At 50.5% G+C, this 25,142-nt stretch overlaps 1 protein-coding gene across 2 annotated transcripts; it reads left to right on the top strand.

Moving 5' to 3' along the window:
• Positions 1-201: 201 nt before the first annotated feature.
• NHLH2 (nescient helix-loop-helix 2) lies at positions 202-24,258 on the top strand. 2 transcript variants are annotated; one of them, XM_077479479.1, is made up of 2 exons: positions 202-446; positions 18,136-24,258. In XM_077479479.1, exon 2 carries the CDS (start codon positions 18,153-18,155, stop codon positions 18,513-18,515), a length of 363 nt encoding a protein of 120 aa, XP_077335605.1. In that variant the 5' UTR covers positions 202-446; positions 18,136-18,152; the 3' UTR covers positions 18,516-24,258. The 2 variants fall into 2 exon arrangements, with proteins under 2 accessions (XP_077335605.1, XP_077335604.1); XM_077479478.1 differs by lacking the exon at positions 202-446 and adding an exon at positions 566-3,381.
• Positions 24,259-25,142: the final 884 nt, after the last annotated feature.

Genomic DNA, 25,142 nt, shown 5'->3' with positions numbered 1-25,142 from the left:
TGTTGGGAATTCTCTGTGATGATGTCACAGTGCTCAGTGTTGGGAATTCTGTGTGATGATGTCACAGTGCTCAGTGTCGGGGAATTCTCTGTGATGATGTCATAGTAGAGGTGACAGGTCGCGGCTGACATTCACCACCAGTATGTGAATCACCTGAAAACATGGCATCATTACCATGGAATTATTACTTCAGTGGGGGAGGGGGGGTTTTGGCTCTCGTCCCCGGGCCGGCGGCAGAAGAGCTTACAATCATTAGAAATGTATAATAAAGGGTCGGGGTCATCGCTGTGACAGCATTCAGCAGGTTAATGGAAAATCCTGCGCTGATTTCTCATCGTCTCTGAGGACCAGCAAACATGGCCGCCAGCGACTGAGAGCGAAGGCGGCGGTGATGTCCTGCGTAGGAAATCGAGGGCCACAGCTGTGACACGGAGCCCGGGGTCATGGTGAGACCTTGTTTATATGAAAAGTCCGGCGTGGTCTGTCCCTAGATATTAGCGGGGGTGGGGGGGGTGGACAGGTCTCAGCTGTGGCGAGGGATGGGGGGGTCACATATTTATCAGCACAGGGGACACTTCTGGAGACATCACGGTCCTCTCCCCCAGGAAAAGTGACAGATGTCACAAGCGGTTAGGATCCCCGCGCCGACTCTCCGTGTCCAATAGAAAATTCCCATTAAAGGGGCATTAAGTGCGCCGCAGCCGCCGCCCTCCCTCCATCATATCCTTCCATTTCATCCCTGAACATCTGAGGTCTGAGGACCCCGGGGACCACGTCTCCCCTCCCCCCTCCTCCATCCCTCTGTCACCAGCTCAGAAGGTCTATCTCCATGCCATCATTCCTCTGGGTACCGCAGCCCCGCGCCAGCCCCGCGCCAGCCCTCCCGTAATGCTGCCGTCTCCGGAAAACAGGTGACATGCCCATCCCTTCTCATTTCTCCGCTGCCTGCTGAAGGCTGGCCAACCGTTGCCCTTTGCCTGGAACTAAATACTGCCCCACCAAGGAGCCGACATCCATCCGAACGCTGCCCACCCAACAGCCAACATCCACCTGGCACTGAACTCTGCCCACCCAACAGCCAACATCCATCTGGGCACTGAACTCTGCCCACCCAACAGGCAACATCCATCTGGGCACTGAACTCTGCCCACCCAACAGGCAACATCCATCTGGGCACTGAACTCTGCCCACCCAACAGCCAACATCCATCTGGGCACTGAACTCTGCCCACCCAGCAGCCAACATCCATATGGGCACTGAACTCTGCCCACCCAACTGCCAACATCCATCTAGGCACTGAACTCTGCCCACCCAACAGGCAACATCCATCTGGCACTGAACTCTGCCCACCCAACAGGCAACATCCATCTGGCACTGAACTCTGCCCACCCAACAGCCAACATCCATATGGGCACTGAACTCTGCCCACCCAACAGGCAACATCCATCTGGCACTGAACTCTGCCCACCCAACAGGCAACATCCATCTGGCACTGAACTCTGCCCACCCAACAGCCAACATCCATCTAGGCACTGAACTCTGCCCACCCAACAGGCAACATCCATCTGGCACTGAACTCTGCCCACCCAACAGGCAACATCCATCTGGCACTGAACTCTGCCCACCCAACAGCCAACATCCATATGGGCACTGAACTCTGCCCACCCAACAGGCAACATCCATCTGGCACTGAACTCTGCCCACCCAACAGGCAACATCCATCTGGCACTGAACTCTGCCCACCCAACAGCCAACATCCATATGGGCACTGAACTCTGCCCACCCAACAGGCAACATCCATCTAGGCACTGAACTCTGCCCATCCAACAGGCAACATCCATCTGGCACTGAACTCTGCCCACCCAACAGCCAACATTCATCTAGGCACTGAACTCTGCCCACCCAACAGGCAACATCCATCTAGGCACTGAACTCTGCCCACCCAACAGCCAACATCCATCTGGCATTGAACGCTGCCCACCCAACAGGCAACATCCATCTAGGCACTGAACTCTGCCCACCCAACAGGCAACATCCATCTAGGCACTGAACTCTGCCCACCCAACAGGCAACATCCATCTAGGCACTGAACTCTGCCCACCCAACAGGCAACATCCATCTAGGCACTGAACTCTGCCCACCCAACAGCCAACATCCATCTGGCACTGAATTCTGCCCACCCAACATCCATCTGGCATTGAACGCTGCCCACCCAACAGGCAACATCCATCTAGCTACTGAACTCTGCCCACCCAACAGCCAACATCCATCTGGCACTGAACTCTGCCCACCCAAAAGTCAACATCCATCTAGGCACTGAACTCTGCCCACCCAAAAGTCAACATCCATCTAGGCACTGAACTCTGCCCACTCAACATCCATCTGGCACTGAACGCTGCCCACCCAACAGCCAATATCCCTCTGGCACTGAACTCTGCCCATCCAACAGGCAACATCAATCTAGGCACTGAACTCTGCCCACCTAAGAGCCAACATCCATCTAGGCACTGAACTCTGCCCACCCAAAATTCAACATCCATATGGACACTCTGCCCACCCAACAGCAGACCACCATCCAGCACTGAACTCTGCCCATCCAACAGATGGCTACAATTCAACTCTGAACACTCCCCACCAAAGAGCCAACCACCATCCAGCACTGAACTTTGCCCACCCAACAGCTGAACACTGTCTGGCACTGAACTCTGCTCACCCAGCAGACGACCACCATCTGGAATCAAACAACCTCCAGCCAACATTCAATAGGGCACTAAACTCTGCCCACCCAACAGCCAACTTACACCTGGGTACTGAACATTGCCCAACCGACAGCTGACCATTATGTGGGAACTGGGCATCCAATATCCAACATCCATCTGGCCCTGAACAAGGCCCTGACCACCATTCGGGCACTGCCCACCCAACAGCTGACCACCATTCGGGCACTGCCCACCCAACAGCTGACCACCATTCGGGCACTGCCCACCCAACAGCTGACCACCATTCGGGCACTGCCCACCCAACAGCTGACCACCATTCGGGCACTGCCCACCCAACAGCTGACCACCATTCGGGCACTGCCCACCCAACAGCTGACCACCATTCGGGCACTGCCCACCCAACAGCTGACCACCATTCGGGCACTGCCCACCCAACAGCTGACCACCATTCGGGCACTGCCCACCCAACAGCTGACCATTGTCTTGCCAACAAACACATTGCTTACCCAACAACTGACATCCATCCAACACCAAGGAATGACCATTTGGCACCTGTTGGAGGGTCACCGAGCAGAACATAAGTGGGCCCATGGGTAGACGACAGAGCTGATCCCGGAAGATTCTCCACACCTTCTGTACCGCCATCCTCTCCTGATATCTGGTGAGTGAGGGGCAAAATGGGGGGGAGGGGGAACTCACCTAACACGCTGGCGCCCAACCTGTGGCTCCGGGGCTCTATTAGGCCCTTTAAAACTCACTGAGTGGCCCCTACAGTCCCTGTAGAGAGCAGTCTGTGTTTTCATTAGTCAGGTGAAGACTCTGAAGGAAAATGTTCCTCGGATGGGATTCCGGGAGGTGAATGATTCCCGGATTCCCGGATTTCGGAGCTGGACGCCCCTTTTTCTCACCCTTTTTTATAATGGATCTTATTGAAGAAAATATAAAATGTGAGGTGAGAAAATTCCTCAGGGGTCTGAAGGGGTCTGAAGGGGGCTTCATGTGGGAGCATTCATTGATGGGGGGGCTGTGATAGCAATGCTCTCAGTCTCATGTCTCCAGAAGTATGTTACTGATATTGTAATTTGGCCACTAGATGGCGATAATAACACAGGAATGAATCTCTTAGAAAAATTATGGTGACATTTCAGTATGAATGAGGCTTCTCACATTCATGAAACAACGGTACTATGTCCGCAGTCTCTGATCATCTCCTGTACTATGTCCGCAGTCTCTGATCATCTCCTGTACTATGTCCGCAGTCTCTGATCATCTCCTGTACTATGTCCGCAGTCTCTGATCATCTCCTGTACTATGTCCGCAGTCTCTGATCATCTCCTGTACTATGTCCGCAGTCTCTGATCATCTCCTGTACTATGTCTGCAGTCTCTGATCATCTCCTGTATTATGTCCGCAGTCTCTGATCATCTCCTGTACTATGTCTGCAGTCTCTGATCATCTCCTGTATTATGTCTGCAGTCTGATCATCTCCTGTATTATGTCCGCAGTCTCTGATCATCTCCTGTACTATGTCCGCAGTCTCTGATCATCTCCTGTACTATGTCTGCAGTCTCTGATCATCTCCTGTATTATGTCCGCAGTCTCTGATCATCTCCTGTACTATGTCTGCAGTCTCTGATCATCTCCTGTATTATGTCTGCAGTCTGATCATCTCCTGTATTATGTCTGCAGTCTCTGATCATCTCCTGTACTATGTCCGCAGTCTCTGATCATCTCCTGTACTATGTCCGCAGTCTCTGATCATCTCCTGTACTATGTCTGCAGTCTCTGATCATCTCCTGTATTATGTCCGCAGTCTCTGATCATCTCCTGTACTATGTCTGCAGTCTCTGATCATCTCCTGTATTATGTCTGCAGTCTGATCATCTCCTGTATTATGTCCGCAGTCTCTGATCATCTCCTGTACTATGTCTGCAGTCTCTGATCATCTCCTGTACTATGTCTGCAGTCTCTGATCATCTCTTGTATGATGTCTGCAGTCTCTGATCATCTCCTGTACTATATCCGCAGTCTCTGATCATCTCCTGTACTATGTCCGCAGTCTCTGATCATCTCCTGTATTATGTCTGCAGTCTGATCATCTCCTGTATTATGTCCGCAGTCTCTGATCATCTCCTGTACTATGTCTGCAGTCTCTGATCATCTCCTGTACTATGTCCACAGTCTCTGATCATCTCCTGTACTATGTCTGCAGTCTCTGATCATCTCCTGTATGATGTCTGCAGTCTCTGATCATCTCCTGTACTATGTCCGCAGTCTCTGATCATCTCCTGTACTATGTCTGCAGTCTCTGATCATCTCCTGTATTATGTCTGCAGTCTCTGATCATCTCCTGTACCATGTCTGCAGTCTCTGATCATCTCCTGTACTATGTCCGCAGTCTCTTATCATCTCCTGTACTATGTCTGCAGTCTCTTATCATCTCCTGTACTATGTCCGCAGTCTCTTATCATCTCCTGTACCATGTCTGCAGTCTCTGATCATCTCCTGTACTATGTCTGCAGTCTCTGACTATCTCCTGTACTATGTCTGCAGTCTCTGATCATCTCCTGTACTATGTCCGCAGTCTCTGATCATCTCCTGTAATATGTCTGCAGTCTCTGATCATCTCCTGTATTATGTCTGCAGTCTCTGACTATCTCCTGTACTATGTCCGCAGTCTCTGATCATCTCCTGTACTATGTCTGCAGTCTCTGATCATCTCCTGTACTATGTCCACAGTCTCTGATCATCTCCTGTACTATGTCCGCAGTCTCTGATCATCTCCTGTACTATGTCTGCAGTCTCTGATCATCTCTTGTATGATGTCTGCAGTCTCTGATCATCTCCTGTACTATGTCCGCAGTCTCTGTTAATCTCCTGTATGATGTCTGCAGTCTCTGATCATCTCCTGTACTATGTCCGCAGTCTCTGATCATCTCCTGTACTATGTCTGCAGTCTCTGATCATCTCCTGTATGATGTCTGCAGTCTCTGATCATCTCCTGTACTATGTCCGCAGTCTCTGATCATCTCCTGTACTATGTCTGCAGTCTCTGATCATCTCCTGTATTATGTCTGCAGTCTCTGATCATCTCCTGTATTATGTCTGCAGTCTCTGATCATCTCCTGTACTATGTTTACAGTCTCTGATCATCTCCTGTATTATGTCTGCAGTCTCTGACTATCTCCTGTACTATGTCCGCAGTCTCTGATCATCTCCTGTACTATGTCTGCAGTCTCTGATCATCTCCTGTACTATGTCTGCAGTCTCTGACTATCTCCTGTACTATGTCTGCAGTCTCTGATCATCTCCTGTACTATGTCCGCAGTCTCTGATCATCTCCTGTAATATGTCTGCAGTCTCTGATCATCTCCTGTATTATGTCTGCAGTCTCTGATCATCTCCTGTATTATGTCTGCAGTCTCTGACTATCTCCTGTACTATGTCTGCAGTCTCTGATCATCTCCTGTACTATGTCTGCAGTCTCTGATCATCTCCTGTACTATGTCTGCAGTCTCTGACCGTCTCCTGTAGCATGTCTGCAGTCTCTGACCATCTCCTGTATTATGTCTGCAGTCTCTGGTCATCTCCTGTACTATGTCTGCAGTCTCTGACCATCTCCTGTACTATGTCTGCAGTCTCTGATCATCTCCTGTATTATGTCTGCAGTCTCTGATTGTCTCTTGTATGTCTGCAGTCTCTGATCATCTCCTGTACTATGTCTGCAGTGTCTGATCATCTCCTGTATTATGTCTGCAGTCTCTGATCATCTCCTGTATTATGTCTGCAGTCTCTGATCATCTCCTGTACTATGTCTGCAGTCTCTGACTATCTCCTGTACTATGTCTGCAGTCTCTGATCATCTCCTGTACTATGTCCGCAGTCTCTGATCATCTCCTGTAATATGTCTGCAGTCTCTGATCATCTCCTGTACTATGTCTGCAGTCTCTGACTATCTCCTGTACTATGTCTGCAGTCTCTGATCATCTCCTGTACCATGTCTGCAGTCTCTGACTATCTCCTGTACTATGTCTGCAGTCTCTGATCATCTCCTGTATTATGTCTGCAGTCTCTATCCATCTCTTGTACTATGTCTGCAGTCTCTGATTGTCTCTTGTATGTCTGCAGTCTCTGATCATCTCCTGTACTATGTCTGCAGTGTCTGATCATCTCCTGTATTATGTCTGCAGTCTCTGATCATCTCCTGTATTATGTCTGCAGTCTCTGATCATCTCCTGTATTATGTCTGCAGTCTCTGATCATCTCCTGTATGATGTCTGCAGTCTCTGATCATCTCCTGTATGATGTCTGCAGTCTCTGATCATCTCCTGTACTATGTCCCCAGTCTCTGATCATCTCCTGTACTATGTCTGCAGTCTCTGATCATCTCCTGTATTATGTCTGCAGTCTCTGATCATCTCCTGTGTTATGTCTGCAGTCTCTGATCATCTCCTGTATTATGTCTGCAGTCTCTGATCATCTCCTGTATGATGTCTGCAGTCTCTGATCATCTCCTGTATGATGTCTGCAGTCTCTGATCATCTCCTGTATCATGTCTGCAGTCTCTGATCATCTCCTGTATCATGTCTGCAGTCTCTGATCATCTCCTGTATGATGTCTGCAGTCTCTGATCATCTCCTGTATGATGTCTGCAGTCTCTGATCATCTCCTGTATCATGTCTGCAGTCTCTGATCATCTCCTGTATCATGTCTGCAGTCTCTGATCATCTCCTGTATCATGTCTGCAGTCTCTGATCATCTCCTGTACCATGTCTGCAGTCTTGAATCTAAGAAGAAGAGAAAACACCAAATTGTCCTCCCCACCCCTTCCTTCTAAAAAGCTCCGCCTCCCAGCACAGTGGTGTACCCGCGGGGGGCCCCAGTGGCCCTTGATGTTCTCCAGCACAGTCCTCCGTAGCGTGGCGTCTTCTGGGGTCACTTACAGTTCTGGCAAGAGTAGACACTGGAGTTATTATTAGATATACAGGAATGGATAAAAGACGGAGAACACTTAACGTCAATGTGGCGTTACCATGCTACTTACCATGTGACACAGTGCCACCGGAGGCATAAAGTTCTGTATATATATATATATATGTAATATAGGGTCAGCCCGGCATTACACCTCCCATCCTCTGGGGGGCAGGCCAATCATGTTACCCTCCAACACACAGAATGAGGCTGCATTCACCCCTGAGCGACGCGTCACATCACATGTAGTGCTTTTTTTTTGTTCATTGACTTGAATGGACTACCTGTTGTGCAACAAGCGTGCCAAGAAGCTCATGTTCCAATTAGTGCGTTTGGCAACGTGCGTTTTCAAGCGTTTTTGAGCATGGAAAGCGCGTGACAAAAATGCATGACCGCTACCTATGTTTGGGCCTCCATTAGGAAATATTGGCACATCTAGCAACTATTAGCTGACAGTGATATAATTAACATGAACTAGTTCACTAGTCACTTAATCCAGCCTGGTGACCACACCGTTCTGCATCCACAACCCTGAATACAAAGAACAATACACATTATTACAAGTAAAAACACAGAGGGGAGAAGACAGACAGAAACAATAGGGGATCCAACTAACAATGTGAGGAAGACACTTAGGAGGCACACTGTGGGAGGGACCTTCTTACTATAAACACATTATGGCAGGGGACTCCAGTGGCTTGAGTGGACCACATTAGCATCCGCAGTCACTGCTGGTTTGAGGCATAAATGCCCCGAATATGGATGTGGAACCTCCAGTTCCCACAGTCTGTGAGCTTTGGTGAGACATAGCAAGACCACTCCAAGGGGACCACTAAGCACACACCTCCCGAAGAGTAGTGTTCTTTTATTAAAGCCCCTGTCCTGGTTGGGTCTGTCATATCCCCCCCCCCCCCTCCATCCAAAGTAGATTAACAAGGTCCCAGACCTTCATCTAGTCATGCGTTAGTCGGGCAGCGTGAACTCACATAGTCAGTCCACATGACTCCCATTCTTGGGTGCAGGCAATAGTTGTCATCAGTAGGTGTGGAACAGAGGTCGTGGCATGTCTGTCCGGCTGCCAGCGCCTCAGCTGGGTGGTCTTTACTGTCCTGGGGCACAATCTGCTGCTGGGGAGATGAGCTGGCTGCTCCACCTCCCTTACCCTCATCTGGCTGCTGGGGCGACATTTTGCTGGTACCGTCTCCCAGGTGCACGGATCCTTGCTGGGGAAGGGAGACCGTTTTCTCCACTCTGGCTGACTGTTAGGGGGGAAAGACAGCTTCCTCAATTCCCAGACAGTTGATCTGCTGCTGGGGAGATGAGCCGGCTGCTCCACCTCCCTTACCCTCATCTGGCTGCTGGGGCGACATTTTGCTGGTACCGTCTCCCAGGTGCACGGATCCTTGCTGGGGAAGGGAGACCGTTTTCTCCACTCTGGCTGACTGTTAGGGGGGAAAGACAGCTTCCTCAATTCCCAGACAGTTGATCTGCTGCTGGGGAGATGAGCCGGCTGCTCCACCTCCCTTACCCTCATCTGGCTGCTGGGGCGACATTTTGCTGGTACCGTCTCCCAGGTGCACGGATCCTTGCTGGGGAAGGGAGACCGTTTTCTCCACTCTGGCTGACTGTTAGGGGGGAAAGACAGCTTCCTCAATTCCCAGACAGTTGATCTGCTGCTGGGGAGATGAGCCGGCTGCTCCACCTCCCTTACCCTCATCTGGCTGCTGGGGCGACATTTTGCTGGTACCGTCTCCCAGGTGCTCGGATCCTTGCTGGGGAAGGGAGACCGTTTTCTCCACTCTGTTAGGGGGGGAAGACAGCTTCCTCAATTCCCAGACAGTTGATCTGCTGCTGGGGAGTGACCACCACCTTCTCACCCTGGGAACTGTCGCAGGTGTGGGGCAGAGGTTTTGTACCCCGTGTCCGGTTGCCAGCGATTCAGCTGGAGGGGTTTGTTGTAACTCCATAGATGCTGCTGGCAGGAAATCCCATGTCCCTGTCAGTGGTGTGGGAGAAAGGCCGGCTACCTCTTCTCTCAGGAAGGCTGAAGATGCTGTTGGTGCTGGGCAGAGCTCAGTGATGTTCTGCCCTGATACCAGCCGTTCCACGGGAGAAGTAAAATGAAAAGTTGGTGGCCTTGCGCAACTCCTTCAGGGCCACCGATTGTTGTATGCAGGGGGTCAACAGCGCCATGCCTTGATGCCAGCTCTTCCAGGTTGTTCCTCCGAAGCTGGAAAGTCTATTAAATCCCCAAGTCTCTACAACTGGCGTCGGGGGATTGAGGTTCATCATCTTCTGGTACTGGAGCCCAGATAGGGTTGCCACCTGTCCGGGATTCACCCGGACAGTCTGGGTTTTTAATCGTGTGTTTGGGTTTCAGGTGCACTGAATCCCGGACACATTATTCAGACTGGGCTGTGGCTACCCAAGTAACCAAGATAGTCACACACAAATCTGTTGCCATCCAGGAGCTGTGGGCAGCTGTCTGGGGGCAGGGCAATGATGTCAGCAAGAACAAATTGGCCACACCCACTGTTCACTACAGCATGCTATGCGAACCGCATTACTACTCTCCTTTGGGCACCCAATGGTGTCCCAGGTTGCTAAAGTGTTGGGGTTTGGCTTGAAGAAAAGGTGGTAACCCTAAGCCCAGAAGATGTTACCGGTGCTGGGCAGAGGCTAGCAGAGCTCTGCCCGGCTGTCATCACTCCATTTAAAATCTCAGTAATTGTTACATCCTTCAATGAAAAGTCAATGAAATCCTCCATGCTTTCTGTGGCTGGGAAGTGAGGATGGCTTCCTCTTCTTTCAGGAAGGCTGAAGATTCTGTTGGTGCTGGGCAGAGCTCAGTGCTGAAAAGTTGGTGGCCTTGCGCAACTCCTTCAGGGCCACCGATTGTTGTATGCAGGGGGTCAACAGCGCCATGCCTTGATGCCAGCTCTTCCGGGTTGTTCCTCCGCAGCAGGAAAGTCTATTAAATCCTTAAGTCTCTACAACTGGCATCGGGGGATTGAGGTTCATCATCTCCTGGTACTGGAGCCCAGAAGATGTTACTGGTGCTGGGCAGAGGCTAGCAGAGCTCTGCCCGGCTGTCATCACTCCATTTAAAATCTCAGTAATTGTTACATCCTTCAATGAAAAGTCAATGAAATCCTCCATGCTTTCTGTGGCTGGGAAGTGAGGGTGGCTTCCTCTTCTCTCAGGAAGGCTGAAGATGCTGTTGGTGCTGGGCAGAGCTCAGTGATGTTCTGCCCTGATGCCAGCCGTTCCACGGGGGAAGTAAAATGAAAAGTTGGTGGCCTTGCGCAACTCCTTCAGGGCCACCGATTGTTGTATGCAGGGGGTCAACAGTGCCATGCCTCGATGCCAGCTCTTCTGGGTTGTTCCTCCGTAGCTGGAAACTCTATTAAATCCCCAAGTCTCTACAACTGGCGTCGGGGGATTGAGGTTCATCATCTCCTGGTACTGGAGCCCAGTAGATGTTACCGGTGCTGGGCAGAGGCTAGCAGAGCTCTGCCCGGCTGTCATCACTCCATTTGAAATCTCAGTAATTGTTACATCCTTCAATGAAAAGTCAATCCTCCCGAATGGCCTCCGAGCCTTCATCCTCACCAGGGGCTTAGAGATCACTCCTCCATGCTTTCTGTGGCTGGGAAGTGAGGATGGCTTCCTCTTCTCCCCCCGAGCCCTTGAACTGCAGCTGGGGAGATAAGCTGACTGCTTCCTCTCCCTGCTGGACAGACGCATTCCTCCATCCAAACTCCTCCTCTACAGAAACAGGTTCATCAAGGTGAGTCGGCACTCGCTGCATCCGCCGTAAGAGCTCCGCTTCCATAGCTGGAGGTGAGCAAAGCGCACTGTTACTCTGTCCCATTGCTGATACTTCAGCCAGGATTTCAGGACTGTCGGCTGGTACTTCTGGATAGTCCCAGGCAAAGGGAACCCAGACTTGCTGCTGAGCAGTGTCTAGCAGCCGTCTGCAGGCGATCTCCAGCTTTCTTTCACATTTCTGAACGGTCGGTAACTCCATATCGTCCAGTGCCCGGTGCACTTCCCGAGACGGTCAGCATGTGTTCTCTGTGCTCCATGATTTCCTCAAACCGCCACTCCGGATCACTCCCAAAGTCAGGGTCCCCTGACAGCTTTCCATACAACAGCCCCAGGCCACCTTAGCTGAAGCCTTCTGTTGGGCTGTCATCCGCTGTCCAAGGGCATGCTTGGGCTACATGCCACCGGAGGGCTCTGTAGCTCTCCTCAAATTTTTAATCATTGGGACAGTTTTCTATGCTTCTGACTTCAGGTGGGCTGAGCCATGGTCAGTGGGTGCCGAAAATGCCCTGGCTTTAGTTGGGATAAACAATGTACCATCTTTTGCATTAAGGGAATTATCAGTGCCCCATCATTGGTATCAGTGGGAGGAATAGTGCCCCATCATTGGTATCAGTGGGAGGAATAGTGCCCCATCATTGGTATCAGTGGGAGGAATAGTGCCCCATCATTGGTATCAGTGTGAGGAATAGTGTCCCATCATTGGTGTCAGTGGGAGGAATAGTGTCCCATCATTGGTGTCAGTGGGAGGAATAGTGTCCCATCATTGGTATCAGTGGGAGGAATAGTGCCCCATCATTGGTATCAGTGGGAGGAATAGTGCCCCATCATTGGTATCAGTGGGAGGAATAGTGTCCCATCATTGGTATCAGTGGGAGAATAGTGTCCCATCATTGGTATCAGTGTGAGGAATAGTGTCCCATCATTGGTGTCAGTGGGAGGAATAGTGTCCCATCATTGGTGTCAGTGGGAGGAATAGTGTCCCATCATTGGTATCAGTGGGAGGAATAGTGCCCCATCATTGGTATCAGTGGGAGGAATAGTGCACCATCATTGGTATCAGTGGGAGGAATAGTGCCCCATCATTGGTGTCAGTGGGAGGAATAGTGTCCCATCATTGGTATCAGTGGGAGGAATATTGCCCCATCATTGGTATCAGTGGGAGGAATAGTGCACCATCATTGGTATCAGTGGGAGAATAGTGTCCCATCATTGGTATCAGTGGGAGGAATAGTGTCCCATCATTGGTGTCAGTGGGAGGAATAGTGTCCCATCATTGGTGTCAGTGGGAGGAATAGTGTCCCATCATTGGTATCAGTGGGAGAATAGTGTCCCATCATTGGTGTCAGTGGGAGGAATAGTGTCCCATCATTGGTGTCAGTGGGAGGAATAGTGCCCCATCATTGGTGTCAGTGGGAGGAATAGTGTCCCATCATTGGTATCAGTGGGAGGAATATTGCCCCATCATTGGTATCAGTGGGAGGAATAGTGCACCATCATTGGTATCAGTGGGAGAATAGTGTCCCATCATTGGTATCAGTGGGAGGAATAGTGTCCCATCATTGGTGTCAGTGGGAGGAATAGTGCACCATCATTGGTATCAGTGGGAGAATAGTGTCCCATCATTGGTGTCAGTGGGAGGAATAGTGTCCCATCATTGGTGTCAGTGGGAGGAATAGTGCCCCATCATTGGTGTCAGTGGGAGGAATAGTGTCCCATCATTGGTGTCAGTGGGAGGAATAGTGTCCCATCATTGGTGTCAGTGGGAGAATAGTGTCCCATCATTGGTGTCAGTGTGAGGAATAGTGTCCCATCATTGGTGTCAGTGGGAGAATAGTGTCCCATCATTGGTATCAGTGTGAGGAATAGTGTCCCATCATTGGTGTCAGTGGGAGGAATAGTGTCCCATCATTGGTGTCAGTGGGAGGAATAGTGTCCCATCATTGGTGTCAGTGGGGAGAATAGTGTCCCATCATTGGTATCAGTGGGAGGAATAGTGTCCCATCATTGGTGTCAGTGGGGAGAATAGTGTCCCATCATTGGTATCAGTGGGAGGAATAGTGCCCCATCATTGGTGTCAGTGGGAGAATAGTGTCCCATCATTGGTATCAGTGGGAGGAATAGTGTCCCATCATTGGTGTCAGTGGGAGAATAGTGTCCCATCATTGGTATCAGTGTGAGGAATAGTGTCCCATCATTGGTGTCAGTGGGAGGAATAGTGTCCCATCATTGGTGTCAGTGGGAGAATAGTGTCCCATCATTGGTGTCAGTGGGAGAATAGTGTCCCATCATTGGTATCAGTGGGAGGAATAGTGCCCCATCATTGGTGTCAGTGGGAGAATAGTGTCCCATCATTGGTATCAGTGGGAGGAATAGTGCCCCATCATTGGTGTCAGTGGGAGAATAGTGCCCCATCATTGGTGTCAGTGGGAGGAATAGTGCACCATCATTGGTATCAGTGGGAGAATAGTGTCCCATCATTGGTATCAGTGTGAGGAATAGTGCCCCATCATTGGTATCAGTGGGAGGAATAGTGTCCCATCATTGGTGTCAGTGGGAGAATAGTGTCCCATCATTGGTGTCAGTGGGAGAATAGTGTCCCATATCATTGGTATCAGTGTGAGGAATAGTGCCCCATCATTGGTGTCAGTGGGAGAATAGTGCCCCATCATTGGTGTCAGTGGGAGGAATAGTGCACCATCATTGGTGTCAGTGGGAGGAATAGTGTCCCATCATTGGTATCAGTGTGAGGAATAGTGCCCCATCATTGGTATCAGTGGGAGGAATAGTGTCCCATCATTGGTGTCAGTGGGAGAATAGTGTCCCATCATTGGTATCAGTGTGAGGAATAGTGCCCCATCATTGGTATCAGTGGGAGGAATAGTGCACCATCATTGGTGTCAGTGGGAGGAATAGTGTCCCATCATTGGTATCAGTGTGAGGAATAGTGCCCCATCATTGGTATCAGTGGGAGGAATAGTGTCCCATCATTGGTGTCAGTGGGAGAATAGTGCCCCATCATTGGTGTCAGTGGGAGGAATAGTGCACCATCATTGGTGTCAGTGGGAGGAATAGTGTCCCATCATTGGTATCAGTGTGAGGAATAGTGCCCCATCATTGGTATCAGTGGGAGAATAGTGTCCCATCATTGGTGTCAGTGGGAGAATAGTGTCCCATCATTGGTATCAGTGTGAGGAATAGTGTCCCATCATTGGTGTCAGTGGGAGGAATAGTGCCCCATCATTGGTGTCAGTGGGAGGAATAGTGTCCCATCATTGGTATCAGTGGGAGAATAGTGCCCCATCATTGGTGTCAGTGGGAGGAATAGTGTCCCATCATTGGTGTCAGTGGGAGAATAGTGTCCCATCATTGGTATCAGTGTGAGGAATAGTGTCCCATCATTGGTGTCAGTGGGAGGAATAGTGCCCCATCATTGGTGTCAGTGGGAGGAATAGTGCCCCATCATTGGTATCAGTGGGATGAATAGTGTCCCATCATTGGTGTCAGTGGGAGGAATAGTGTCCCATCATTGGTGTCAGTGGGAGAATAGTGTCCCATCATTGGTGTCAGTGGGAGAATAGTGCCCCATCATTGGTGTCAGTGGGAGGAATAGTGCACCATCATTGGTGTCAGTGGGAGGAATAGTGTCCCATCATTGGTGTCAGTGGGAGAATAGTGTCCCATCATTGGTGTCAGTGGGAGAATAGTGCCCCATCATTGGTGTCAGTGGGAGAATAGTGTCCCATCATTGGTGTCAGTGGGAGAATAGTGTCCCATCATTGGTGTCAGTGGGAGAATAGTGCCCCATCATTGGTGTCAGTGGGAGGAATAGTGCACCATCATTGGTGTCAGTGGGAGGAATAGTGTCCCATCATTGGTATCAGTGGGAGGAATAGTGCCCCATCATTGGTGTCAGTGGGAGGAATAGTGCACCATCATTGGTGTCAGTGGGAGGAATAGTGTCCCATCATTGGTATCAGTGGGAGGAATAGTGTCCCATCATTGGTATCAGTGGGAGGAATAGTGTCCCATCATTGGTATCAGTGGGAGAATAGTGCCCCATCATTGGTGTCAGTGGGAGGAATAGTGTCCCATCATTGGTATCAGTGGGAGGAATAGTGCCCCATCATTGGTGTCAGTGGGAGGAATAGTGTCCCATCATTGGTATCAGTGGGAGGAATAGTGTCCCATCATTGGTATCAGTGGGAGAATAGTGCCCCATCATTGGTGTCAGTGGGGGGAATAGTGTCCCATCATTGGTATCAGTGGGAGGAATAGTGTCCCATCATTGGTATCAGTGGGAGGAATAGTGTCCCATCATTGGTATCAGTGGGAGAATAGTGCCCCATCATTGGTGTCAGTGGGGGGAATAGTGTCCCATCATTGGTATCAGTGGGAGGAATAGTGTCCCATCATTGGTATCAGTGGGAGAATAGTGCCCCATCATTGGTGTCAGTGGGAGGAATAGTGTCCCATCATTGGTGTCAGTGGGAGAATAGTGTCCCATCATTGGTGTCAGTGGGAGGAATAGTGTCCCATCATTGGTGTCAGTGGGAGAATAGTGTCCCATCATTGGTATCAGTGGGAGGAATAGTGCCCCATCACTGGTGTCAGTGGGAGGAATAGTGTCCCATCATTGGTGTCAGTGGGAGGAATAGTGCCCCATCATTGGTATCAGTGGGAGGAATAGTGTCCCATCATTGGTGTCAGTGGGAGGAATAGTGCCCCATCATTGGTGTCAGTGGGAGGAATAGTGCCCCATCATTGGTATCAGTGGGATGAATAGTGCCCCATCATTGGTGTCAGTGGGAGGAATAGTGCCCCATCATTGGTGTCAGTGGGAGGAATAGTGTCCCATCATTGGTGTCAGTGGGGGGAATATTGCCCCATCATTGGTGTCAGTGGGAGGGAATAGTGCCCCATCATTGGTGTCAGTGGGAGGAATAGTGCCCCATCATTGGTGTCAGTGGGATGAATAGTGTCCCATCATTGGTGTCAGTGGGAGGAATAGTGTCCCATCATTGGTGTCAGTGGGAGGAATAGTGCCCCATCATTGGTGTCAGTGGGAGGAATAGTGCCCCATCATTGGTATCAGTGGGGGGAATAGTGCCCCATCATTGGTGTTAGTGGGAGGAATAGTGCCCCATCATTGGTGTCAGTGGGAGGAATAGTACCCCGTCATTGGTATCAGTGGGGGGAATAGTGCCCCATCATTGGTGTCAGTGGGAGGAATAGTGTCCCATCATTGGTGTCAGTGGGAGGAATAGTGCCCCATCATTGGTGTTAGTGGGGGGAATAGTGCCCCATCATTGGTGTCAGTGGGAGGAATAGTGCCCCATCATTGGTATCAGTGGGGGGAATAGTGCCCCATCATTGGTGTTAGTGGGAGGAATAGTGCCCCATCATTGGTGTCAGTGGGAGGAATAGTACCCCATCATTTGTATCAGTGGGGGGAATAGTGCCCCATCATTGGTGTCAGTGGGAGGAATAGTGTCCCATCATTGGTGTCAGTGGGATGAATAGTGTCCCATCATTGGTGTTAGTGGGAGGAATAGTGCCCCATCATTGGTGTCAGTGGGAGGAATAGTGTCCCATCATTGGTGTCAGTGGGAGGAATAGTGCCCCATCATTGGTGTCAGTGGGAGGAATAGTGCCCCATCATTGGTGTCAGTGGGAGGAATAGTGCCCCATCATTGGTATCAGTGGGGGGAATAGTGCCCCATCATTGGTGTTAGTGGGAGGAATAGTGCCCCATCATTGGTGTCAGTGGGAGGAATAGTACCCCATCATTTGTATCAGTGGGGGGAATAGTGCCCCATCATTGGTGTCAGTGGGAGGAATAGTGTCCCATCATTGGTGTCAGTGGGATGAATAGTGTCCCATCATTGGTGTTAGTGGGAGGAATAGTGCCCCATCATTGGTGTTAGTGGGATGAATAGTGCCCCATCATTGGTGTCAGTGGGAGGAATAGTGCCCCATCATTGGTGTCAGTGGGAGGAATAGTACCCCATCATTTGTATCAGTGGGGGGAATAGTGCCCCATCATTGGTGTCAGTGGGAGGAATAGTGTCCCATCATTGGTGTCAGTGGGATGAATAGTGTCCCATCATTGGTGTCAGTGGGATGAATAGTGTCCCATCATTGGTGTTAGTGGGATGAATAGTGCCCCATCATTGGTGTCAGTGGGAGGAATAGTGCCCCATCATTGGTGTCAGTGGGAGGAATAGTACCCCATCATTTGTATCAGTGGGGGGAATAGTGCCCCATCATTGGTGTCAGTGGGAGGAATAGTGTCCCATCATTGGTGTCAGTGGGATGAATAGTGTCCCATCATTGGTGTTAGTGGGAGGAATAGTGCCCCATCATTGGTGTCAGTGGGAGGAATAGTGTCCCATCATTGGTGTCAGTGGGAGGAATAGTGCCCCATCATTGGTGTCAGTGGGAGGAATAGTGCCCCATCATTGGTATCAGTGGGAGGAATAGTGCCCCAAGGGCCAGACAGAGGGCCACATTCGGCCCCTGGGCCGCAGTTTGGAGACCAATGTTCTATATCATTCTATCATTGTACATATTGTGTATCATTTTGTATGATTGTATCTTTTCTGTCTCCCTCCAGCCACGCCCGCAGCGAAGATGATGCTCAGCCCCGAGGCGATCGATTCCGACCAGCTGTCAGTGCAGTCCGAATCCGACTCGGCGGTCAGCGAGATGAAGGGGGGCAGCGTGTCGGAAACGGAGGGCGGCGAGCGCCAGGCGCCATGCCTCCCCCCACAGCTCAGCCGCGAAGAGAAGAGACGCAGGAGGCGAGCCACCGCCAAGTACCGCTCAGCCCACGCCACGAGAGAGCGAATCCGCGTGGAGGCCTTCAACGTGGCGTTCGCCGAGCTGCGACACCTGCTGCCCACTCTGCCGCCAGACAAGAAACTCTCCAAGATTGAGATCCTGCGCCTGGCCATCTGCTACATCTCCTACCTCAACCACGTGCTGGACGTCTAGCGGGATATGGCGGTCACGTGACGGACCGCAGCAAGGAAGGACAGACTGTGGCCCAGGCCGGGGGGCCCCCATTGGCGCAGTTTGCAGGATAGGGCCCGTTTAGCTCTAGGGGGGTCTTTCTGTGGCAGAGGGGTCCCAGAGACGTGTCAGTGAGTAGCTCTAGAGAACCACGTGCATTATTTCTAGGTGATATGACCAAAGGTGACTCTCTGTGTGTGGTAGACGTGTAGACGCCCTCGTGGCGGGTGTGCGTATTGTCTGTGTAGAGTAACAGTGACACCCGGTGGGCACTGTGTGTATAACATGACTATATAGAATCCATTATATATGTGTCTTACAGGCTGCGGGGACCCCCTCCACAAGATTGGCCACTGCGGGGACCCCCTCCACAAGATTGGCCACTGCAGGGACCCCCTCCACAAGATTGGCCACTGCGAGGACCCCCTCCACAAGATTGGTCAGTGCGGGGACCCCCTCCACAAGATTGGTCAGTGCAGGGACCCCCTCCACAAGATTGATCAGTGCGGGGACCCCCTCCACAAGATTGGCCACTGCGAGGACCCCCTCCACAAGATTGGTCAGTGCGGGGACCCCCTCCACAAGATTGGTCAGTGCAGGGACCCCCTCCACAAGATTGGTCAGTGCGGGGACCCCCTCCACAAGATTGGTCAGTGCGGGGACCCCCTCCACAAGATTGGTCAGTGCAGGGACCCCCTCCACAAGATTGGCCACTGCGAGGACCCCCTCCACAAGATTGGTCAGTGCGGGGACCCCCTCCACAAGATTGGCCACTGCAGGGATCCCCTCCACAAGATTGGCCACTGCAGGGACCCCCTCCACAAGATTGGTCAGTGCGGGGACCCCCTCCACAAGATTGGTCAGTGCGGGGACCCCCTCCACAAGATTGGCCACTGCAGGGATCCCCTCCACAAGATTGGCCACTGCGAGGACCCCCTCCACAAGATTGGTCAGTGCGGGGACCCCCTCCACAAGATTGGTCAGTGTGAGGACCCACTCCACAAGATTGGTCAGTGCGGGGACCCCCTCCACAAGATTGGTCAGTGTGAGGACCCTTCCACAAGATTGGGCAGTGCGGGGACCCTCCTCCACACGATTGGTCACTGTGGGGACCCCCTCCACATGATTGGTTAGTGTGAGGACCCCCTCCACAGGTAGATACAGGGGGATGTGATCCAAATACGAAAATACTGAAATATTTGGGGGTCATTCCTAATTCTAGGGAAATACAGAGTCTAGGGGAACGATTATTTCCGATTATTGAGATATCTATACAGTTCCTCTGGAAGTCTTTTCACTTCCTGCCCCCCCCCCCCCCATATCAACCAAAGCCCAGAAGTCTTCTTCCATTTCAATGATTCAAAGACGGCCCATTTATCTGTAAGTGTGTGTAGAGGGGGATTCCTATTGTAGCATTAGACAGGTGGGAGCATGTGTTTCCTGATACCCCAACCCAAACCGCTAACCCCCAGCCCTAACCTCCTAACCCTCACCTCTGATCCCAACCCTTACCCCACAACCTTCACTCCTAACCTCCCAATCCTAACCGCTACCCCCCCAACCCTAACCTTCTAATTCTAACCTCCAACCGCTAACCCCCAGCCCTAACCTCCTAACCCTCACCTCTGATCCCAACCCTTACCCCACAACCTACACTCCTAACCTCCCAATCCTAACCACTACCCCCCCAACCCTAACCTTCTAATTCTAACCTCCAACCCTAACCCCCAGCCCTAACCTCCAAATCCTCATCTCTGATCCTAACCCTTACCCCACAACCTTCATTCCTAACCTTCTAATTCTAACCTCCTAATTCCTCCCTCCAACCCCAACCTCCTAATCCTTACCTCCAACCCTAACCCCTAAGTCTAACCACTAACCCTCAACACTAACCCCCTAACCCTATCTCCCATACTCCCAACCCTAACCTTGAACCCTAACCCTCAATGCTCACTCCTAACCTCCTAACTACTACCCCCTACCCTACCCTTCTAATCGTAACCTCTAACCCTAACAATGAGCCCTAATCTTCAACACGTCACTAACCCCTAACCCTAATTCCCAAACTCCCAACCCTAACCCCCAACCCTCACTCCTAACCTCCTAATCCTAAACATAACCCCTCAGCCCTAGCTTTCTAATCCTAACCTCTAACCCCAACCTCCTAATCACAACCTGTAAAACCTAACCACCAACCCTAACCTCCTAATCCTAACAACCAACCCTAACACTCAGAACTAACCCCTAACTTCCTAATCCTAATTACTAACCTTCTAATCGTAACCTCCTAATCCTAACCACTAAACCTAACCACCAACTCTACCCCCAACAGTAACCCCCAACCCTAACTCCTAACCTTCTAATCCTGACCACTACCCCTCAGCCCTAACCTTCTAATTCTAACCTCTAACCCTAACCACCAACTCTAACTTCCAACCCTAACCCCCTAGTCTTTCAACCCTAACTCCTAATCATAACCCCTACCTCCAGCCCTACCCTAGCCCCTAAACCTAACCACCAACCCTAACCCCAACTATAACCCCTAACCCTAACTCTTAACATCATAATCCTAACCCCTACCCCAACCCTAACTTTCTAAACCTAAGCTCCAACCCTAACCTCCTAATCCTAACCTACAACCCTAACCTCCTAATCCTAATCTCTAAACCCTAAATCTAACCACCAACCCTAACCTCCTAATCCTAATCTCTAAACCCTAACCCCTAAATCTAACCACCAACCCTAACCTCCTAATCCTAACCTACAACCCTAACCTCCTAATCCTAATCTCTAAACCCTAAATCTAACCACCAACCCTAACCTCCTAATCCTAATCTCTAAACCCTAACCCCTAAATCTAACCACCAACCCTAACCTCCTAATCCTAACCTACAACCCTAACCTCCTAATCCTAACCTACAACCCTAACCCCTAAATCTAACCACCAACTTTAACCTCCTAATCCTAACCTGCAACCCTAACCTCCTAATCCTAATCTCTAACCCCTAACCTCCTAATCCTAACCTCTAAACCCTAACCACCAACCTTAACCTCCAAGCCTAACAACCAACCCTAACCCTCAAAACGAACCGAAAACTTCCTAATCCTAACCCCTAAACCTAACCCCCAACCCTAACTCCAAATCCTAACCACTACCCCCCCCCCCAGCCCCAACCTTCTAATCCTAACCACCAACCCTAACCCCCTAATCCCCAACCCTAACCCTAGCTCCTAATCCTAACCCCTACCTCCAGCCCTTACCCCCTAGCCCCTAAACCTAACCACTCAGCCTAATCCCCAACAGTAACCCTTAGCCCTAGCTCCTAACACCATAATCCTAACCCCTACCCTCAACCTTAACTTTCTAAACCTAACCCCTAAATCTAGCCACCAACCCTAATCCCATAATCCTATCTACCTAATCCTGGCCCCCTAACCTCCTAGCCCTAATGATATAGCCCCCTAACCATAACCACCTAACTCTAACTCCCTAACTACCAACCCAAACATCAGACCCTAACCCCCTAACAACCAACCTCAACTTTTTAACCATAACACCCTAAGCCTAACCCCCTAACCCGTTGACATTCATTCATAATGTTTATCGGTGCTCTGATGTCTTCAGTGTGTTTTGGGATTTGGGATTTGGATGGAGTTAACATCCAATGACCATGGCTTGCTATTACCTAGGCCAGTGATGGAGAACCTCGGCACCCCGGATGTTTTGGAACTACATTTCCCATGATGCTCAGCTACACTGCAGAGTGCATGAGCATCATGGGAAATGTAGTTCCAAAACATCTGGGGTGCCAAGGTTCTCCATCACTGCCCTTTGCCAATGCATCAAAAAGCATGTTATATTCATTTTCAAGCATTACTATTGACTTCCATTGGCCTCCCAACCCAAAACACAAAACTTCCACTGCACTGCGTTTTAGAAAATACGATATGCGCCTTTTTTTTTGGTGTTTTAGCGCGCTGGGAGGTCTGTAGAGGTCAATGGCAATGATTCAAAACCCGTTGCTCTATGATACGCATAAAGGAAACTCACGTTGACAACCCAGCTGCCAAAACGCACCTCTACGCACAATCGGGAAAAAAGGGCCCTCAAATCTGGGGTATAAGGGGGGAATATTTTTTATTTATATATATATATATATATTTTCACCAATGAATCCTTTTTGCTGTTGTTTTATTCGTAACTTCCCTCCTGCAAATCATAGCAAAGGTGATCATTTTGCCATTTTTTTATCAATGGGCCCCCATAGGACGGCGACTTTCCAGCCCATCTATAGAATAAGCCGCAGGCCAAGAGACAGCTCAGCCACCCGCCTAGGTCATTCCACTTTATGGGGCACGTCGCTCCCGTTCCAAAATCACCCCGATATTTCCGATGGACTCCCCATTCTATACCTGAGGCCCCCTCTTCCCTCCCATCATGCACTGGGTGGTTTTGGTGATGCTTACTGGTCCCTTCAGTAAGTGGTTTCCCCAGTCCTCCCTATATCAGAAGAAGCACAATATGAGGTCCCGTATATATGTCAGGTTCAGGGGGCCCCTCCAACACACAATGGAGGTGTCCTACCTGCCCTCTGCTGTAGGTGGAGCTATTTGTAGGTAAAATTCCATAGTGAGAATTTGGGGCCCACTACTTTATAAGATGGGGGCCCGGAGTGGGGGGATTATCGTAAAAATGTAAAATATTAATTCTGGAGCCCATAACCTAATACTTTCCTTGCCAGGGTCCACCTTGTGTTAGGATACAGAGAGGGGGGGGGGAGGGTAATGACCTCCAGCCCTTGCAAGGGACTCCAGTCTGCAAGATTGTGTGGACTGAGGTCTATACCTGTTATCAAAATGTTTCCCAACAAGGACTGTCTGTATTGCCCTTCAGCAGCCAATCACATTGAAGTCTGTGCTAGAAAGTGATGGCCGGTGAAAGACTTAATGTGATCTTCTGCGGTGGGGTAATAAGGCCAGTTTTTACTGAAGCGGCACTCACTTATAATAGCTATTTATATTGGGGGGGCCCCCGATGTCTACCTAGAAGGGCCCAAAAGCACATAGAGTCCCTCCATCCCGCTGCCACTGACTTTCCTTGGTCAGGGAAATTTACTGGTTCCTAATCGGGAGCCATTGTAGTCTGTGGCCACTCTGCAATACCAGACTTCACCAGCAGGTGGCGAGTTCTGTAATTGCAGATCTTGTCTGGAGGTCCAAAACTTCCTGGGGGAGATCATTGAATATAAAGCACAAAGACTGAAGCCGGGGTGGGGAGTTGTTCTTTTTTTTTGCTTCAGATATTGGGGGGGTTCTCTGCTTTGTGGGAGGGGCCAGTCACTGACAACCATGTGGTATGTGCCCGCCTCCGCTCTCTTGTCAGTAAGCTGTGATTGAGTCCTTCATTCATCCTCATCTCTCCCTAGTTGTAACCAGATCCCTCATCAGGCTTCTGATTGGTTGCTGTGGGCAGCGTTCTGTCCATGTGTCGTGCGGCCTGGCGGTACCTGGTGTGGGGGTGGGGCTCCATAATGAGGTCATTGATCAAATACATACCTAATACTACTAATCCAAAGATCTTTGGGTTCAGGGTTTGTGACTTTCTACGTACGATGCAATATTTTGTAGTGAATCTGTCTCCTCGTTTCTACAGAAAGCCTTTTCTTATGACTCGTGTCCGATATCGTCCAATCACTGTAATAAACTCTTCTATGAAAACTACAAAGATGGTGTCCAGTCCTTGTATTATGAGATCCATACTGCCGATACGGGGTCCAGTCCTTGTGTGGTGAGAACCATACTGCCGATACGGGGTCCAGTCCTTGTGTGGTGAGATCCATACCATCGGTACCAGATCCAGTCCTTGTGTCATGAGATCCATACTGCCGGTACGGGGACCAGTCCTTGTGTCGTGGTGACCATACTGTCAGTGCGGGGTCCAGTCCTTGTGTCGTGAGATCCATTCTGTCAGTGAGGGGTCAGTGCGGGGTCCAGTCCTTGTCTATGTATGCACAGGGCAGTATTGAGTCCATTCTGTGTATCAGGAGATTAGTCCTGGGTCCAGTTCCTGTGTCCAGAGACCAGAATTGGATCCAATCCATGTGCCCAGAGACCAATATTGGGACCAGACCATGTGTCCAGAGACTAGTATTGGGTCCAGTCCATGTGTCCAGAGAACAGTATTGGGTCCAGTCCATGTGTCCAGAGACCAATATTGGGACCAGACCATGTGTCCAGAGACTAGTATTGGGTCCAGTACATGTGCCCAGAGACCAGTATTGGATCCAGTCCATGTGCCCAGAGACCAGAATTGGGACCAGACCCTGTGTCCAGAGACTAGTATTGGGTCCAGTCCATGTGCCCAGAGACCAGTATTGGGTCCAGTCCATGTGCCCAGAGACCAGAATTGGGTCCAGTTCCTGTGTCCAGAGACCAGTACTGGGTCCAGTCCATGTGTCCAAAGACCATAATTGGGTCCAGTTCCTGTGTCCAGAGACCAGCATTGGGTCCAGTTCATGTGTCCAGATACCAGTACTGGGTCCAGTCCATATGTCCTGAGACTAGTGTTGAGTCCAGTCCATTTGTCCAGAGACTAGTATTGGGTCCAGT

The sequence above is a fragment of the Lithobates pipiens genome, unplaced genomic scaffold (genome assembly GCF_037356315.1).
Source record: "Lithobates pipiens isolate NorthernLeopardFrog02 unplaced genomic scaffold, aLitPip1_a1.2 Scaffold_16, whole genome shotgun sequence".
In the NCBI taxonomy this organism is placed as follows: domain Eukaryota; kingdom Metazoa; phylum Chordata; class Amphibia; order Anura; family Ranidae; genus Lithobates; species Lithobates pipiens.
Note: the sequence above shows the minus strand (reverse complement) of the source record. Positions and strands in the feature narration are given on the sequence as shown.